Consider the following 16,844-nt stretch of genomic DNA (forward strand, 5'->3'; position numbering starts at 1 on the left):
TGATATTTCAGTTACAGGAGTAACCATTCCAAATCCAGCAACTTTCACATGCTGCGTCACATAAAATTGGCTGGCAGAATGCATGTCATTTATATTAATTATAACACTATTACCGACAGGTGACATCTTGTACATTTGTTACATTCCATTTGTACATATCGTATTCAGTAGATTTTTTTTATTAACTTTTATCTCCAAAAATACTTAGTTAAAATTAATTCGGGGATTTGCGAATTCATTACTTTCAGTTTAAACTTTTCCTCCTCTGTGAATAGAAACACACTGTTATCTGTTTGTTTCCTTATGTCTATTTGAAATTTCCTGGTTGGATCTTTCTTGACTTCTACTATTCAGTTCTCCATAAAGAACTTTTCGGTTTTCTCTATATAGTCTGTATCATGTATTAAAACCATAGTGCTGCCCTGAAAGTAATGAATTCGCGAATCCCCGAATTACGGTCACAAATAAAGTTCCATAAGGTTGAAAAATCGATTCACGCAATCGTTAATAATACCAGTAGCCCAAGTTATAAATTAAATACAGAGCTAAATAACAGATTGAAGGCGGCATATACATATCGTTGGACTTTCAACATTAGGAACAGCTACGAATTTGCCGAGCAAATTAAAGACGTACTTATACCTCGGAATGCGTCACTAGCTTAATTGGATATCACCAATCTGTGCCCAAACATTCCTGTAAAAGAAACGATTGAGATCATTGAGAACAATCTCCTCACTCATGGTAAATTGGCATTGGGGGAAGTGATTGAACTAGTGGAAATGTTGGAACAAGTCTTGTCGTTCAATTACTTTACTTTCAATGGTAAAATTTAGCAACAGAAAGACGGGTTGGCAATGGGGAACAGTTTAGCTGGGACGCTGGCTGACATTTTTGTAAATCACTTGGAAAACGAATTCTTTGATGAAAATCCTAATATCCCTGAGAAAATTGTATATTACAGGAGATATGTTGATGACTCTGTTTTATTATACAAAGGAGTTAAAAATGATATCGAAAACGTAGCACAAAAAATGAGATCTCAACACCCGAAAATTAGATTCACCATGGAATTTGAAGAAGAAAACTGTATAGATTACTTAGATTTAACACTAATAAAGAAAGATGGGAAACATGAATTTAGCATATTCAGAAAACCTATGTGTGCAGATTTAGTTATCAATGAGCAGTCTTGTCATCCACCACGATACAAATGGGCATATTTTACTTTGATGGTATACAGGCTACTAAGATAGCCACTAAGCCAACAGGAAGCAGAAAAGGAGCTAAGTATTTTAAAACAAGTGGCATTAGCGAACGGATATATGTGTAAGCAGGTGATGAATATTTATAGGAAGATAAAGAAGAGGCAAATGAAACAAATAGAAGGAAGTCAAGTCGCAGTTAAGAGGAACAACAAGAAAAAATATGTGGCTCTCACTTACAGTGGAAGAATTACAGATAAGATTGAAAGATGCTTTCATAAATCCAACGTTAAAATAGGGTTCCGAACAAATAACACGTTAAAATTGAAGCTCCAGCACAAAACATGTAATAGTAGGAATAAATTTCAGGATTCAAATGTTATGACTGCTGTAAACAATATATAGGACAAACTGGTAGGAACTTAGAGACCAGATTCAGGGAGCACACCTACTCTCAAAACAAAACAGCTTTTGGGGCACATATGGCTGCCTCAAAGCACTCAGTCACGAACATTGAACACAATTTAGACATCCTGCATAGAGCTCATAAGGGACGGTTTCTTAACATTTTGGAAGAAATTGAAATATACACCCACAAAAATAAAGATCCGAATTTAATCCTCAATGAGCAAAGAGAGTTCAATCATAGCGCCTATTTTAGCATTTATGATGACTTACTAAGATGACAACTGTTGTGTGTGGAAGTCCAGGCTGAGGGATGAGAGATGGCGTTTGATGGAGAAGCTGGAAGATGCGTGCGGAATGTGATAAACACCCAGCTTTCAGAGACCTAGATCATCCTTAACATTAGAAAGAGTATTTTTTATCTTAGTTGAAGGAAATGAAATACAGTGGGTGTGATTTTTCCATAGGAGTCTACTGACCTTTCTGGATACTGGGCCAGCATAAGGTAGATACGCAATTTTTGGCTTTTCCTTCTTGGTCTGTCTCACCCTCTTTCTCAGGTGTTCTTGATTTTGACTGCAATGACCATTTAATTTGATGATCTGCGTACCCATTTCTTCAGAACACTATTGGTTGGTTCGCAATTCCTTGGTGAGGCTGTCCTTGGTCGAAAGTGTTCATAAACGCCTGAGAACGGTTGAAACAGATACCAAGTAAGAGAAGCAAAAAATCACTTATCTACATTATGTTGATCTGGTATCCGGAAAGACTGGTAGGCTCCTACAGAAACATGGCATCCAGTATATTTAATATCCTTCAACAAAGATAAGAAATAGTCTTTTTGATTTTAAAGACTACCTAGGTCTCCAAAAGACAGGTATGTATTGCATTTCAACACAAATGTGGCATGCATTATGTGGGGCAGACTATCAGCCCATCGAAGAGAGATGCGACGAACATCGGTGACTCACCTGATTAAAACAATCAAGCAAGTCAGCTGACACCAAGCAGTGCCTTAAATATAATCTTGAAATGAAATGCAATGAGGCCAGTATTGTGGTGCAAACATGAAGTTTCTGGTGTATCATACTTATGGAGCCTATCGAAATAAAGATGTCAGGAAACCTAATGAAGAGAAATGAAGATTTAAATGTAAGAAACACTCTGAGTCCAGCACTTAACTAGTTAAAATCTCACTAGCTATTACATCTATTCAAGTTGGAAAATGCATAGGGAATTTGCATTTCACGGAATATCAGTGTGAGCTCTGAAAACAAGAGCATCAAAGTACATAGTGGGTGCCGAGAATGAAAACCAGCTACAAATAGTGATGTGAGACCAACAGTAGTTCATAGTCTATCAGGTTCCAGGCAGTGAGTACACAAACAGCAAAACTCACAGCATCTAAAAAAGATGGCTGGATCAGTCAACGAAATACTGTGCATAATGTGGAAACAACTTGGCAGAGCACCTGGAAGCCCACTACTGACTAAACATATTATTCACGAAATAAAACTATTTGAGTATGCATCTTCTTAGTGGCCTTTCTGCCAATTTTGCAAAAACAGACATAATGTCTGATGGGATAGCAGCAATCAGTGATTGTATGTTACTTATGATCTGTCTTGATTGCAAAATTTTTTTTATTCATATGACCAGTTTCGGTTCATTCAGAACCATCTTCAGATCTGTAACAATAATGATACTAATTTATGATTTCCCAAAAGCAAATCTTTTTCATCCTATCTAATCAACATCAAATGTACCAGAACATACCTGATATTTCAGTTACAGGAGTAACCAGTCCAAATCCAGCAACTTTCACATGCTGTGTCACGTAAAATTGGTTGGCAGAATGCATGTCATTTATATTAATTATAACACTATTACTGACAGGTGGCGTCTGGTACATTCCATTTGCACATATTGTATTCAGTAGATTTTTTTTTTGATTAACTTTTATCTCCAAAAATACTTAATTAAAATCCGTACATGTCAAGGTTAAAATCTGTACTCGTCAACATTAAAAAACAGTAAAACTATCATTGCTATACGATCTAAAAAGCATAGGGCGATTTCTATATCTATGGCGCTGGTGTAGACTTGTTATCCTCTACAGTCTGCTACCTTGGGGGGAATGGATATATGTGTGTGTGTGTTTGTGTGTGTGTGTGTGCCCCCAAGGTAAGTCTTTCCGCTCCCGGGATTGGAATGACTCCTTATCCTTTCCCTTAAAACCCACATCCTTTTGTCTTTCCCTCTCCTTCCCTCTTTTCTGATGAAGCAACCGTGGGTTGCGAAAGCTTGACATTTGTGTGTGTGTTTGTGTTTGCTATCGTCTCTATCAACGTACCAACACTTTCGTTTGATAAGTTACAGCATATTTGTTTTTAGATATATTTTTCCCACGTGGAATGTTTCCCTCTATTATATTCATAATAAGTGTACTTTCTATTTTTGCAATATTTCTTCTAATATTTCAGTACCTTTTATTACATTGTCTTGATTTATCGGTTATTTCGTATGCTGTGATGAACTTCCATTTTCTTGTTCCAGACATATCCACCCTTCCATGATGCACCTTTGTTAGGTAATGATCCAGATGATTATGAACATGTCCAGCAATATATGCAGAAATCAACAGGACACAGGAAAGTTGGTACGCTTTCAAAGTCGGAATGGGAAGCTGCTTGTAAGTAATCAGTAAAATTTGGCTATTAATCCTGTGTTGCTTTTCGTTCTTGTGTGGGAGGAAAGGTGTGGGGAAGGTTGCACACATGTTGGTGGGTGCGTTCGAATGTCGATGGGGGAGCGAGGAGGGGAGCACAGGGGCCACTAAAGTTAGAATATATGTTGTATGTTGTGAACTGATATTTTAATCAAAATACTGACTTTATTGTTAGTTGATATTGGAAGAAATCTGCTGGGAAATAACCATTTCTTCAATACAAGTTTTATTTGTCTTCATCACAAAGTATAGTACAGATTACCAGTTTCAGTTGTTACACAATCATCTTCAGCTCTAGAAAGGATAGGAGATGTGTAGAATACATAAAAGAATTAAAAGTGAACATGTCATTAAAAAAAACTTTGTTACTATAGACAACTCATCTTGTGCATTGTATGCACATACTATGTCACAGCAGCAGCTTGCATACCTATCCTCTATCGTTAAAAGAAGCCAGCCAGCCATCTACTTGAGTATGCAAAGACTCTAGCAGAGTTACATCATTGAATTAATTGTGTAATAGAATTGTGTGTCTGTGTCACTTTGGGATAGAATGATGAAAAATTAGTTGAAGGCGATGAAAGGACTCAAATCCTTCTCATATAAGACAAGAGTTTCAAGGAAAGTAAGATAGAGTAAGATGTACTCTAAATCACCAAGTGGACACATTTGTTTGATATGTTAACAGCATACAATTGAAGATGTAAATCGGTAATAAGCAAAACAATATTAAAATAAGAGGTGTGTGATACAGGGCTACTATAAATGATTCATTCATTTTCAGAGCTCTATATTTTCAAGAGTACTACATATACAAATATGAGTGATGGAGGAATAGAACCATAAATTCACAAAGTTTGCATTTTGCACTATGCAAATGTTGTACAAGTACAACTGTGATCCCATGACACACATCCAAGTGGTCATCAGGTTTGTTCCATACCTAATGTAGCAGCATCCTGTCAGTGGTCATTGAACACCATTGATGCATTCTGTGAGCTGTTCCAGTGTTTTTGGCGTTGGGTGTACATAAACATGGCTCTTAATGTACCCCCAAGTGATGTGGAAGTTCATCATGTTGCTATTAATGAACATAGTGGCTCTAATGAAGGGGGGTGTCCTGTCTTCTTAGAAGATAAAATTCTCGAAAACAGTAGTCGGTTGTGCAAACAACCACAGCTGCAGCATATCACAAGGTAAGAGGTAGCCATAACGGTCTTCTCACAGAAGGAAAACAGCTCATACAGCTGTGTCTGTGATACAGCACAGAAAACATTAACCTTTGGTGAATCTCATTGCACCACAATTCCATGAAGGTTTCCAGTGTCCCACACTCTCACATTGCGGCTGAAATTTCCAATTTATCTCAAGTTAACTGTGTTTTTGTAGATGTTACAATTTGTTCGAAAGACTCATCTTCATTTTTGGCAAACTCTGACGCTGCAGTTGCTGTAAAAGAATTGTGAGTATCTGCTCCACCAAATCTGCTGCAGCTTCCTGAGCTCTTAACGAGGTAGCTAATGATTTGTTATGCCAAGAGATATTTCAAGTAATCAGATTGGCACAGAGTTTCACTTTTAAAATTGCACATCTATTGCTTTGACTGGAGCAGGTTTTACGCAAAAAAACTGTTACAAAACTGGCTCTCTCATGACTTATTCAGCACTGCTTATATATCTTTTCAGTAATTACAGATGATGTCATCCATTATTACAGACTGAAAATTTGAGGATTTGCAATGAAAATCATGTTCGCATTCACATTGAGTTTTGGTTGGTTCTTAGTACTGAAATTTGACAATATGCATCCGCAAACAGTGCCTTTTATATAACCATTTATATCATGAATGTTATTGGTTGGAAAATGTTCCTAACATGTGCATAAGTTCTTTACGTAAATACTAACTAAAAGCTAGTTTCACTTGTTGTGAAAAGTATTCTAGGATTACAAAATGAATATTTTTATGGTGTATTTTTAAATATCAAATAGTAACAGTCAAACCAGAGCAGAGATGTTTTTGCACTCGATAAAATTGTCTACGATAAGAGATCATTACTTGGGGTGCTCTGTCCTTCAAAATGATGTCTTCTTTAGCTGACGACAATAATCATTCTACATTATAGAAAAGGGAGCCCCTGAGTTGACTAGTGGCCAGACATTTCCTGATATCTGGGTAACTGTTGTCCAGGAAAGATTTTCATTGTGGCAGCTCACTTCTCCAGATAGTCACCTCGCTGAGTTTCCCAAATTCAGGGGCAAGTGCTTCTGTACAGCATCAGGTCATGCGATGGCATTTTGAGGAACAACCATTGTCCAGGGTATGGTTCCAAGCTTTGAACCACAGGTGGACTATAGTCATCTGTGGTTGTCTGCCATAAATAGAACTGCTGTGAAGATTGATGTCTGGCATCTTAGTCATAACACTCATCTTCTTCTCTGCAGTAGCGTACTATGTGTCCAAGGCATCCACAGTGGAAACATACCAGCATTTTATCCCCTGTCCTCCTAATATCAGTCCTTCTGCAGAGCATTACACCTGGCAGGGGAGTTGTTTGTACCTGTTTTGGTCAGATGGTGGGTTATTGTTCGACAGCTGTGGCATAAATCTGAGTTCGTGGAGTCCATTCCTTCTGGCATGTTTGACTGGTGATGGAGATTGGTGCTAAAGATACACACACCTCCTATTCAATGTTCCCTATTACTTCCTGATGTATGGGGTTGACATTCGTGGCCATCATCTACTGATTGCTTTGTCCAGCAGTTCTGGGTGTCATAAACAGCTGTATCTCATTATATAGGGAGGCAATCCTGGATACAAAGCTACTTTTATTACAAATAATGTGATTCGTATGGTGTTAAGGCTTTCACGGATTTTTTCCTCACCTCTTTTTAATAATGTTTTGTACTTACTAGCAGTTCTCCACCTTTTGTTCCAAGCTTAACACCTGGATAAAAAATCTGGGGAAGCCTTAGCCAGGCAAAATGCGTTATTTGTAATAAAAATAAATTTGTAGCTGAGACTGTCTCTTTATATAATTATGGAAACCAGTTGCTGTACCAATCAGCCTATCATGGAATGGAATAAGCTCAGTAAGCTGTATCTCTTCTCTTACAACCTGAGAGGCAAGGTGGTGATGGTCTTCTGTATCTGTCATAGTGGCCACATTCGGTAGCCAGTCGTACTTCTTTCATCCAACTCTTTTCTCTTGCATTTCCCTGATGTGCTAGCATCACTTCATGAATTCTTTAGTTGTTGCAACGTCCTTTACTAGAAGAATAGTAATGAATTAAGTATGGGTGCATCTTTTTTCAAGTACAGAATTTACTGTTTTCTTTTACCATCCACACGTGGACTGAAGAGAGGAAGAAGAAATGCAATGAATTAATGAGAGGTTTTGAAGAAGAAGGAGGTAGAAAAAACACCGTGAAAATTTATTCAGCCCCCTGCTTAAGGGGGAATTATTGGTGGTGGTGGTGGTGGTGGTGGTGGTGGTGGTGGTGGTGATAATAATTAGGTGGTCAGGTTTCACCTGGTGACCTGTAGCACACCAGTCAGCAACACTAATTGGTATGCCACACTTCATCCAGCACAGGACATGGCAATATGCACCATAATCTCTATTGTTTCTGTATATTAATGCACTACATTTCATTAAATAGTCAAGACGCCCCAGCATGAAAGCAACTCTTGCAAACTCATTATTACTTTCATATTTCCAAACTTGTACTGTTCATTTAATGTCTGATTTTAAATACTTTATCAGAAAAATGTTCCATTTTTTGAAGCAAGTCAAGTAATCTTCCTCCAGGTGCTAGGTGTAACACTTTCATGTTCTATTGTAAGTTTGTCGCAGAATGTTTACTTTTGCATTGAGCTTATCAAAATCTGTTTTAATTTGATAATATGTATGCTCTTTAAATTGTTTCAAATGAACACACTATCTGACCTGTATAGTACTGAACACAGTTTTGTTTTGGAAACATAGATACACTTTCTTTTTATTCTATTTATTTAGATTTGTTTGTTTCCTCAGACAAAGTGCTTCAAGTAATGTCTGGGTTGCAGACCCATTCTCATGCACTCATTCATGTATACAGCCAAGCTGTTGAGCTGGATTCAAAGAAAACTAGTTGCAAAACGTGAAATATAAATGTATAATAGAGGCCATCATGGGTGCTTGGTCTTTCACCTCTTCTATTCTGGAAAGTTTTGCCTACTTTAGTGTGCTATAACTCATTTTATTTTTAACTTTTTGTGTAAGTGTTAATGACATTGGAAGCTGTTTGCTACAGCAGTTTGTTTCAGTTTATCAACCTCCCTGTTTATTTCATTTTGTTGCAATGGCAGGCGTATTAAAAGATAAACCATAGAGTAAAAAATACTTCTCACTGCAGATGACATGAATGGGCATTTAATATCTGTGCATATCAGTTTTCTGTAAATTCTAAATACATACTTATTTTATTTTCCTGCAATCATTAAGTACAAGTATTTTATATTTTAATTTTTTGAAAAGGGAAGTTTGCTACTCACTATATAGCGGAGATGCTGAGTCACAGATAGGCACAACAAAAAGACTGTCTCCGCTATCTGATGAGTAGCAATTATCCTTTCCATAATATTGTTATATTCCATCCTGGATTTTCCATTGTTTTATATTTTAATGTTTAGCCTTTTTACAGATTTATGCCTGAAACATATGTTTTACATGTCAAACAATTGTATGAGCTCACCTTTTGCATATTGTGCGGGATCTCTTTCAAAATACTCTCCTCCACAATTGATACACTACTCCCAACCTCATTTCCACTTGCGGAAGCAGTCTTAGTACACCTCTTGCTGGATTGTGCGAAGTGACGTGTGCAAATTTTCTTTTATCTTGTCTATTGTTGCAAATCTTTATCCTTCCAACGTGGTTTTCAACCTTGTAAATGAAAAAATGTATGGAGAGTAAGGAGGACAAGGCAGCAAAGTGATTTCATTTTTTGTGCAATAGTCACGCACCAACAGGGATGACTGTGTGGGGGCATTATCGTGACGCAAGAGCCATGAATTGTCTCAGGGCATTTCAGGCCATTTTCTTCTCACGTTTTCTTGGAAGCATCTCATCACCAGTTATGATTCTCTTAACCCTTTGACTGGTGGGGTCCCACCATCTGCTTGGTGCGCTGCGGTCTGTGGCATAATCCAGCTATTTGCGTTAGGTGCCTGTTCCTCGAGCCACCTCAGGGGCCAGAGCGGCCCACAGTGCCTCACCTGCCCTGTGATGAATATTTCTGGAGTGACCACAACTCCAGGCAAAGCACTGTGCCCTCTCACGGCTGATGCAGAATAAATGCTCTCACTACATAGTTTCTCTGCAGATGAATTACTGCAGAATCAAACTATTTTCCATCACTAAGAATTATATCTTGCTTTTAGTTCTTTTACATAATTTTTGTAGCTTATGCTGAAAGTGAAGTGATTCATTAGATTTACCTCAATAGTTAACTGTTCTTTCTTGCATAGCCACCTACAATATCTGCATTTCTCTGTGGGTTCCTCAATGTGATAACTCAAGAACGAATGAAATAATAGATTACAGATAACTATACGTTGTTTCTGTACTTCAAAATGTTGTATTACATCTTTTGTAGGGGAAAGATCATCATTCACATTGCCCTATGACATCGGAATTTACTGTAGGCAATGATAAGAACAGTTTTACTTCACTTTGGTAAGTTCGTTTTGTGATGTGTTTGGAAACTTCACATGGCCTGCTATTTGTTTCTGAGAGTACAACAGAGTGCTTAGACGTCCACCGTCAGATTCTTTACCTGTGATAGGTACACTGTGTAAAGTGTTCCATCCAGGCGCAGATGCAGCCGTCCTTTGCAGATGGTAATCAATGCTGTTATAATTTGGAATCGTCGTAAATGACAGATTGTCTGGTACAGATTTTTTTTTTTTTTTTTTTTTTTTTTTTTTTTTTTTTTTTTTTTTTTTTTTTTTTTTTTGCTATACATTGTTGCACATGAGTAATCAACAGATTTTCCAACATTTGAAAGCTGTGAAATCTCTTTTTGTTAGTACATTAAATTCAGTTATAGACAAGCTTCAAAGTCATGAACTGTAAACTTAGGATTCCCTTTACACTTAGTGAATGTATATTCCATCCTTCTTTTTGATCTGAGCTTTGAACCAGCACTGACAAAGTATATATATATATATATATATATATAAAAAGAAAGATGATGAAACTTACCAAACAAAAGCGCTGGCAGGTCGATAGACACACAAACAAACACAAACATACACACAAAATTCTAGCTTTCGCAACCAATGGTTGCCTCGTCAGGAAAGAGGGAAGGAGAAGGAAAGACAAAAGGATATGGGTTTTAAGGGAGAGGGTAAGGAGTCATTCCAATCCCGGGAGCGGAAAGACTTACCTTAGGGGGAAAAAGGACAGGTATACACTCGCACACATACACATATCCATCCACACATACACAGACACAAGCAGACATTTGTGTCTGCTTGTGTCTGTGTCTGTGTATGTGTGGATGGATATGTGTATGTGTGCGAGTGTATACCTGTCCTTTTTCCCCCTAAGGTAAGTCTTTCCGCTCCCGGGATTGGAATGACTCCTTACCCTCTCCCTTAAAACCCATATCCTTTTGTCTTTCCTTCTCCTTCCCTCTTTCCTGACGAGGCAACCATTGGTTGCGAAAGCTAGAATTTTGTGTGTATGTTTGTGTTTGTTTGTGTGTCTATCGACCTGCCAGCGCTTTTGTTTGTTAAGTTTCATCATCTTTCTTTTTAGATATATTTTTCCCACGTGGAATGTTTCCCTCTATTATATATATATATATATATATATATATATATATATATATTAGAGGGAAACACTCCACGTAGGAAAAATATATCTAAAAACAAAGATGATGTGACTTACCAAATGAAAGTGCTGGCAGGTCGACAGACACACAAACACAAACATACACACAAAATTCCAGCTTTCGCAACCGACGGTTGCTTCGTCCGGAAAGAGGGAAGGAGAAGGAAAGATGAAAGGATGTGGGTTTTTAGGGAAAGGGTAAGGAGTCATTCCAATCCTGGGAGTGGAAAGACTTACCTTGGGGGGAAAAAAGGACAGGTATACACTCGTGCGCACACACACACACACACACACACACACACACACACACACACACACACACACACACATATCCATCCGCACATACACAGACACAAACAGACATTTGTAAAGGCAAAGAGTTTGGGCACAGATGTCATTCGAGGCGGAAGTACAGAGGCAAAGATGTTGTTGAAAGACAGGTGAGGCATGAGCGGCAGCAAGTTGAAATTAGCGGAGATTGAGGCCTGGCGGATAACGAGAAGAGAGGATATACTGAAGGGCAAGTTCCCATCTCCGGAGTTCTGACAGGTTGGTGTTAGTGGGAAGTATCCAGATAACCCAGACGGTGTAACACTGTGCCAAGATGTGCTGGCCGTGCACCAAGGTATGTTTAGCCACAGGGTGATCCTCATTACCAACAAACACTGTCTGCCTGTGTCCATTCATGCGAATGGACAGTTTGTTGCTGGTCATTCCCACATAGAAAGCTTCACAGTGTAGGCAGGTCAGTTGGTAAATCACGTGGGTGCTTTCACACGTGGCTCTGCCATTGATCGTGTTCACCTTCCGGGTTACAGGACTGGAGTAGGTGGTGGTGGGAGGGTGCATGGGACAGGTTTTACACTGGAGGCGGTTACAAGGGTAGGAGCCAGAGGGTAGGGAAGGTGGTTTGGGGATTTCATAGGGATGAACTAAGAGGTTACGAAGGTTAGGTGGACGGCGGAAAGACACTCTTGGTGGAGTGGGGAGGATTTCATGAAGGATGGATCTCATTTCAGGGCAGGATTTGAGGAAGTCGTATCCTTGCTGGAGAGCCACATTCAGAGTCTGATCCAGTCCCGGAAAGTATCCTGTCACAAGTGGGGCACTTTTGTGGTTCTTCTGTGGGAGGTTCTGGGTTTGAGGAGATGAGGAAGTGGCTCTGGTTATTTGCTTCTGTACCAGGTTGGGAGGGTAGTTGCGGGATGCGAAAGCTGTTGTTAGGTTGTTGGTGTAATGGTTCAGGGATTCCAGACTGGAGCAGATTCGTTTGCCACGAAGACCTAGGCTGTAGGGAAGGGACCGTTTGATGTGGAATGGGTGGCAGCTGTCAAAATGGAGGTACTGTTGCTTGTTGGTGGGTTTGATGTGGACGGACGTGTGAAGCTGGCCATTGGACAGGTGGAGATCAACGTCAAGGAAAGTGGGATGGGATTTGGAGTAGGACCAGGTGAATCTGATGGAACCAAAGGAGTTGAGGTTGGAGATGAAATTCTGGAGTTCTTCTTCACTGTGAGTCCAGATCATGAAGATGTCATCAATAAATCTGTACCAAACTTTGGGTTGGCAGGCCTGGGTAACCAAGAAGGCTTCCTCTAAGCGACCCATGATAGGTTGGCGTACGAGGGGGCCATCCTGGTACCCATGGCTGTTCCCTTTAATTGTTGGTATGTCTGGCCTTCAAAAGTGAAGAAGTTGTGGGTCAGGATGAAGCTGGCTAAGGTAATGAGGAAAGAGGTTTTTGGTAGGGTGGCAGGTGATCGGCGTGAAAGGAAGTGCTCCATTGCAGCGAGGCCCTGGACGTGCGGAATATTTGTGTATAAGGAAGTGGCATCAATGGTTACAAGGATGGTTTCCGGGGGTAACAGACTGGGTAGGGATTCCAGGCGTTCGAGAAAGTGGTTGGTGTCTTTGATGAAGGATGGGAGACTGCATGTAATGGGTTGAAGGTGTTGATCTACGTAGGCAGAGATACGTTCTGCGGGGGCTTGGTAACCAGCTACAATGGGGCGGCCGGGATGATTGGGCTTGTGGATTTTAGGAAGAAGGTAGAAGGTAGGGGTGCGGGGTGTCGGTGGGGTCAGGAGGTTGATGGAGTCAGGTGAAAGGTTTTGCAGGGGGCCTAAGGTTCTGAGGATTCCTTGAAGCTCCGCCTGGACATCGGGAATGGGGTTACCTTGGCAAACTTTGTATGTGGTGTTGTCTGAAAGCTGACGCAGTCCCTCAGCCACATACTCCCGACGATCAAGTACCACAGTCGTGGAACCCTTGTCCGCCGGAAGAATGACGATGGATCGGTCAGCCTTCAGATCACGGATAGCCTGGGCTTCAGCAGTGGTGATGTTGGGAGTAGGATTAAGGTTTTTTAAGAAGGATTGAGATGCAAGGCTGGAAGTCAGAAATTCCTGGAAGGTTTGGAGAGGGTGATTTTGAGGAAGAGGAGGTGGGTCCCGCTGCGACGGAGGACGGAACTGTTCCAGGCAGGGTTCAGTTTGGATGGTGTCTTTGGGAGTTGGATCATTAGGAGTAGGATTAGGATAATTTTTCTTCGTGGCAAAGTGATATTTCCAACAGAGAGTACGAGTGTAGGACAGTAAATCTTTGACGAGGGCTGTTTGGTTGAATCTGGGAGTGGGGCTGAAGGTGAGGCCTTTGGATAGGACAGAGGTTTCGCATTGGGAGAGAGGTTTGGAGGAAAGGTTAACTACTGAATTAGGGTGTTGTGGTTCCAGATTGTGTTGACTGGTATTTTGAGGTTTTGGAGGGAGTGGAGCTAAAACCAGCTGACATGACTATAATTGTCATCGGCACCCAGGGAGCGGCAACCAGCATGATAAGTAAACTCATCAACAGCAGTAAAATGGTTAAGGAACATATCGTTCTCATTTGCATGATCCAAAAGCTCTTCAAAGATTGTGAGGCAAAGGTCTTTCTGGTCTTGACTCATGAGCCATGGGATAAACTTTGTGGCAACAAAATGCATTCCAAGATGCTGTGTCAGGATTTCATGACATGATCCATCTGAAATGTTACATTTTTCAGCAATCTCTCAGGCAGTCAGCATTTGATTACCATGTGTTATTTCATTGACATTCTTGACATGAACGTCATCGATAGACGTTGAAGGGTGTCCTCAGTGAGGGTCCTCTTTAATTTACGCCTGGCCATTTTTAAACCATGTGAACCATTTGAAACACCGAGTACGGGTTGTGCACTAATCATCGTAGGCTTCCTGCATCATTTGGTGTGCCTCCGTAAAGGTTTTCTTGAGTTTCACGCAAAATTTATTGCCGATGCATTGCTCCTCTAATCGCTGTCTCAAAATTCGCAAACTGTGTGACACAATTTTCTACTCAGTGCAGCACTGAACAGTAACTAATGGACATACGACAATGAAACTTGCAGCAGTTACACATTAAACACAGGCGTGTGCAGGGATGCCAACCATATATCACCCCAACACACCATTGGCGTGAAAGTAAGAATGTTCCTGAATTTTTTTAACGGGCCTCATATTAGTTTGGTTATTAGATTATCTTGTATTGTATCTACTTTCCCGGACAATCTTGTCTTATTTTTTAATTGTGTAGAATTTGATTAATTTAATCACCTGTATTTCGCTTTTTTACCATACTATTCGTAAGCCACACACACAACTTTACTTTACCTCAGATTTTATGCTATCTTATAGTTGGTTGGTTTCCTTCTTGTAAAGATAGTTTAGAGGCATGCACAGCAGTTGTAATGACTTCATGTATTTATACACTGCTTAAGGTGTGTTATGTATTGCTAACTGATCTTTTTTCTGGTGTTTTGGAAGTTGCAGGAGATTAGCGGTTTTCTTTTTATAGTAGCCTTAATGGCTGTAGAAATATGAAGAAGTTACTAATGTAAAAACAGCAGTATTTACCTTTGAATTTGCTTGTCTACATTCACATACATTTGATGAACATACTCATATTCTTTTGTGTTTTTGTCAAATATTTTCCAATCTAATTTTCTTCAGCGTTCACATAGTCCACAAATTTTATTGAAAAATTATGTTTAAATGTTCAAAGTTCTATAGCTGTAATTTATAAAATTCTGTTTGAATTAAGTAGGTAACATATTTGAAGATTTCAGCAAAAAATTTAATGTTGTGCATCATATTGACTAAGCTTCTGAATTAAAGTGAACTCATGTAGTTACACAGAAGTAACTGTTCCAATATATACTTGCTTGTATCCATAATGAAACTTTTAAGAATTACATTAGCTAATGAATTTTGACCATTATTAATTATTTCTAGTTATATGCATTTACTGTCTTCTGTTTCAGCTCTCTACCTGGTCTTCGCCTTTGAAAAGGTGAAGAAAATATAATAATGTATCAAGTGCTTACAGTCATTTTACGGAAAAAATAATGGACTATGGACTCTGCTGTGTGTAAAATCACTGGGAATAGTGATTAACTAAATCACTAAAATGTCATACATGTTGTGTGTCACAAATTGTGAAAGGATCTCAGTAGATTCAGTTTTTAATTTCAGGACTAATGATTTTTATACCTTTTGTAATATATTTATATGTTTCCAGAACACACTAGGTTTTTTTTCTAGTGATGCAAAAAATCTCAATATAAATAATATATATTAGTTGGCAAACTTTTGTGGTGAAATGCACTAAGAAGCAAATCGTGAAGTTTACAGGTATCTTATGATTTTACAAGTTAGACTTTAGCAATGATTAGTATGTTTTGAAACAGATGTGAAAGAATATGTCAGTATTATTCATTTTCACCAGAATTTGTTTTATTGTAAAAGTAAACTGAATTGAGTCAAATAATAATTCCATTAAATATCCTACAAAAGTTATTTTAAAGATACATTATATTTTTGATGATTCATGTACTCCGTCTTATAATTAGAATCTGATTGTAAGTTAATGTAAAGCAGCAAGAAATTGTGGTATGGACTTTCCTGTACTGTTGCATAAGAACATAAGTAGTTGTAATTTGATGGTGTATTGCAGATTTGCCTCCATATAATCTTTCTTACTGCTAGCCATTCTTCTACTGAAGTACTGGATATTACATACCGTAAAAAGAGAAAAATGATGTATACATAATTGAAACTAAGGTTTTTATTAAAAGGGAGCTTTTATATAACATTAGGTAAACACTCGAAGGTAAAATGGATGTTCTATATGGCAGCTACTATGCTACTGTTGATGAGAGGTAATTTCAGTCACAATATTTACTATGCAACACGATCACGGATGCTGCAGCATCTGCATTTCTTCATGTAAAAGTGAAAACAGAGCAAAAAATTGTACTCTGCTAATGGACTGGAATAAAATGTCTTTGAGGAAAGGAAGATTGTTTCTTTCCATTCTACGATAAACTACACAAAGTTGAGTGCATCTGGAAGGACAGACAGACAGACATACAGTCAGTCTGCTTTAATCGTCTACTGGTCACCATGTGGAACTGTCTTCAGAGATAGCTGAAGACAAATATGTAAGCGACTTTAGAAAAGAAATATGTACACAGTGTAGTAAGCATTCAGAATTAATAACACCAGCAATAATACAAATAGATGTACGGTGTGAAGTAAAGATCAACTTGCTTTTTATAATATCAATTAACTTA

At 38.8% G+C, this 16,844-nt stretch overlaps 1 protein-coding gene across 1 annotated transcript in view; it reads left to right on the forward strand.

Annotated features, from left to right (window-relative positions):
• Window positions 1-16,565, forward strand: part of LOC124615977 (mRNA cap guanine-N7 methyltransferase) — a 126,643-nt gene extending 110,078 nt beyond the window's left edge. Inside the window, exons 7-8 of the mRNA XM_047144180.1 lie at window positions 4,167-4,302; window positions 15,534-16,565. Coding sequence (XP_047000136.1) covers window positions 4,167-4,302; window positions 15,534-15,577 — 180 coding nt within the window. The 3' untranslated portion in view covers window positions 15,578-16,565. The remainder of the gene's footprint in view (window positions 1-4,166; window positions 4,303-15,533) is intronic.
• Window positions 16,566-16,844: the final 279 nt, after the last annotated feature.

This window comes from Schistocerca americana, chromosome 5, assembly GCF_021461395.2.
Source record: "Schistocerca americana isolate TAMUIC-IGC-003095 chromosome 5, iqSchAmer2.1, whole genome shotgun sequence".
NCBI lineage: Eukaryota > Metazoa > Arthropoda > Insecta > Orthoptera > Acrididae > Schistocerca > Schistocerca americana.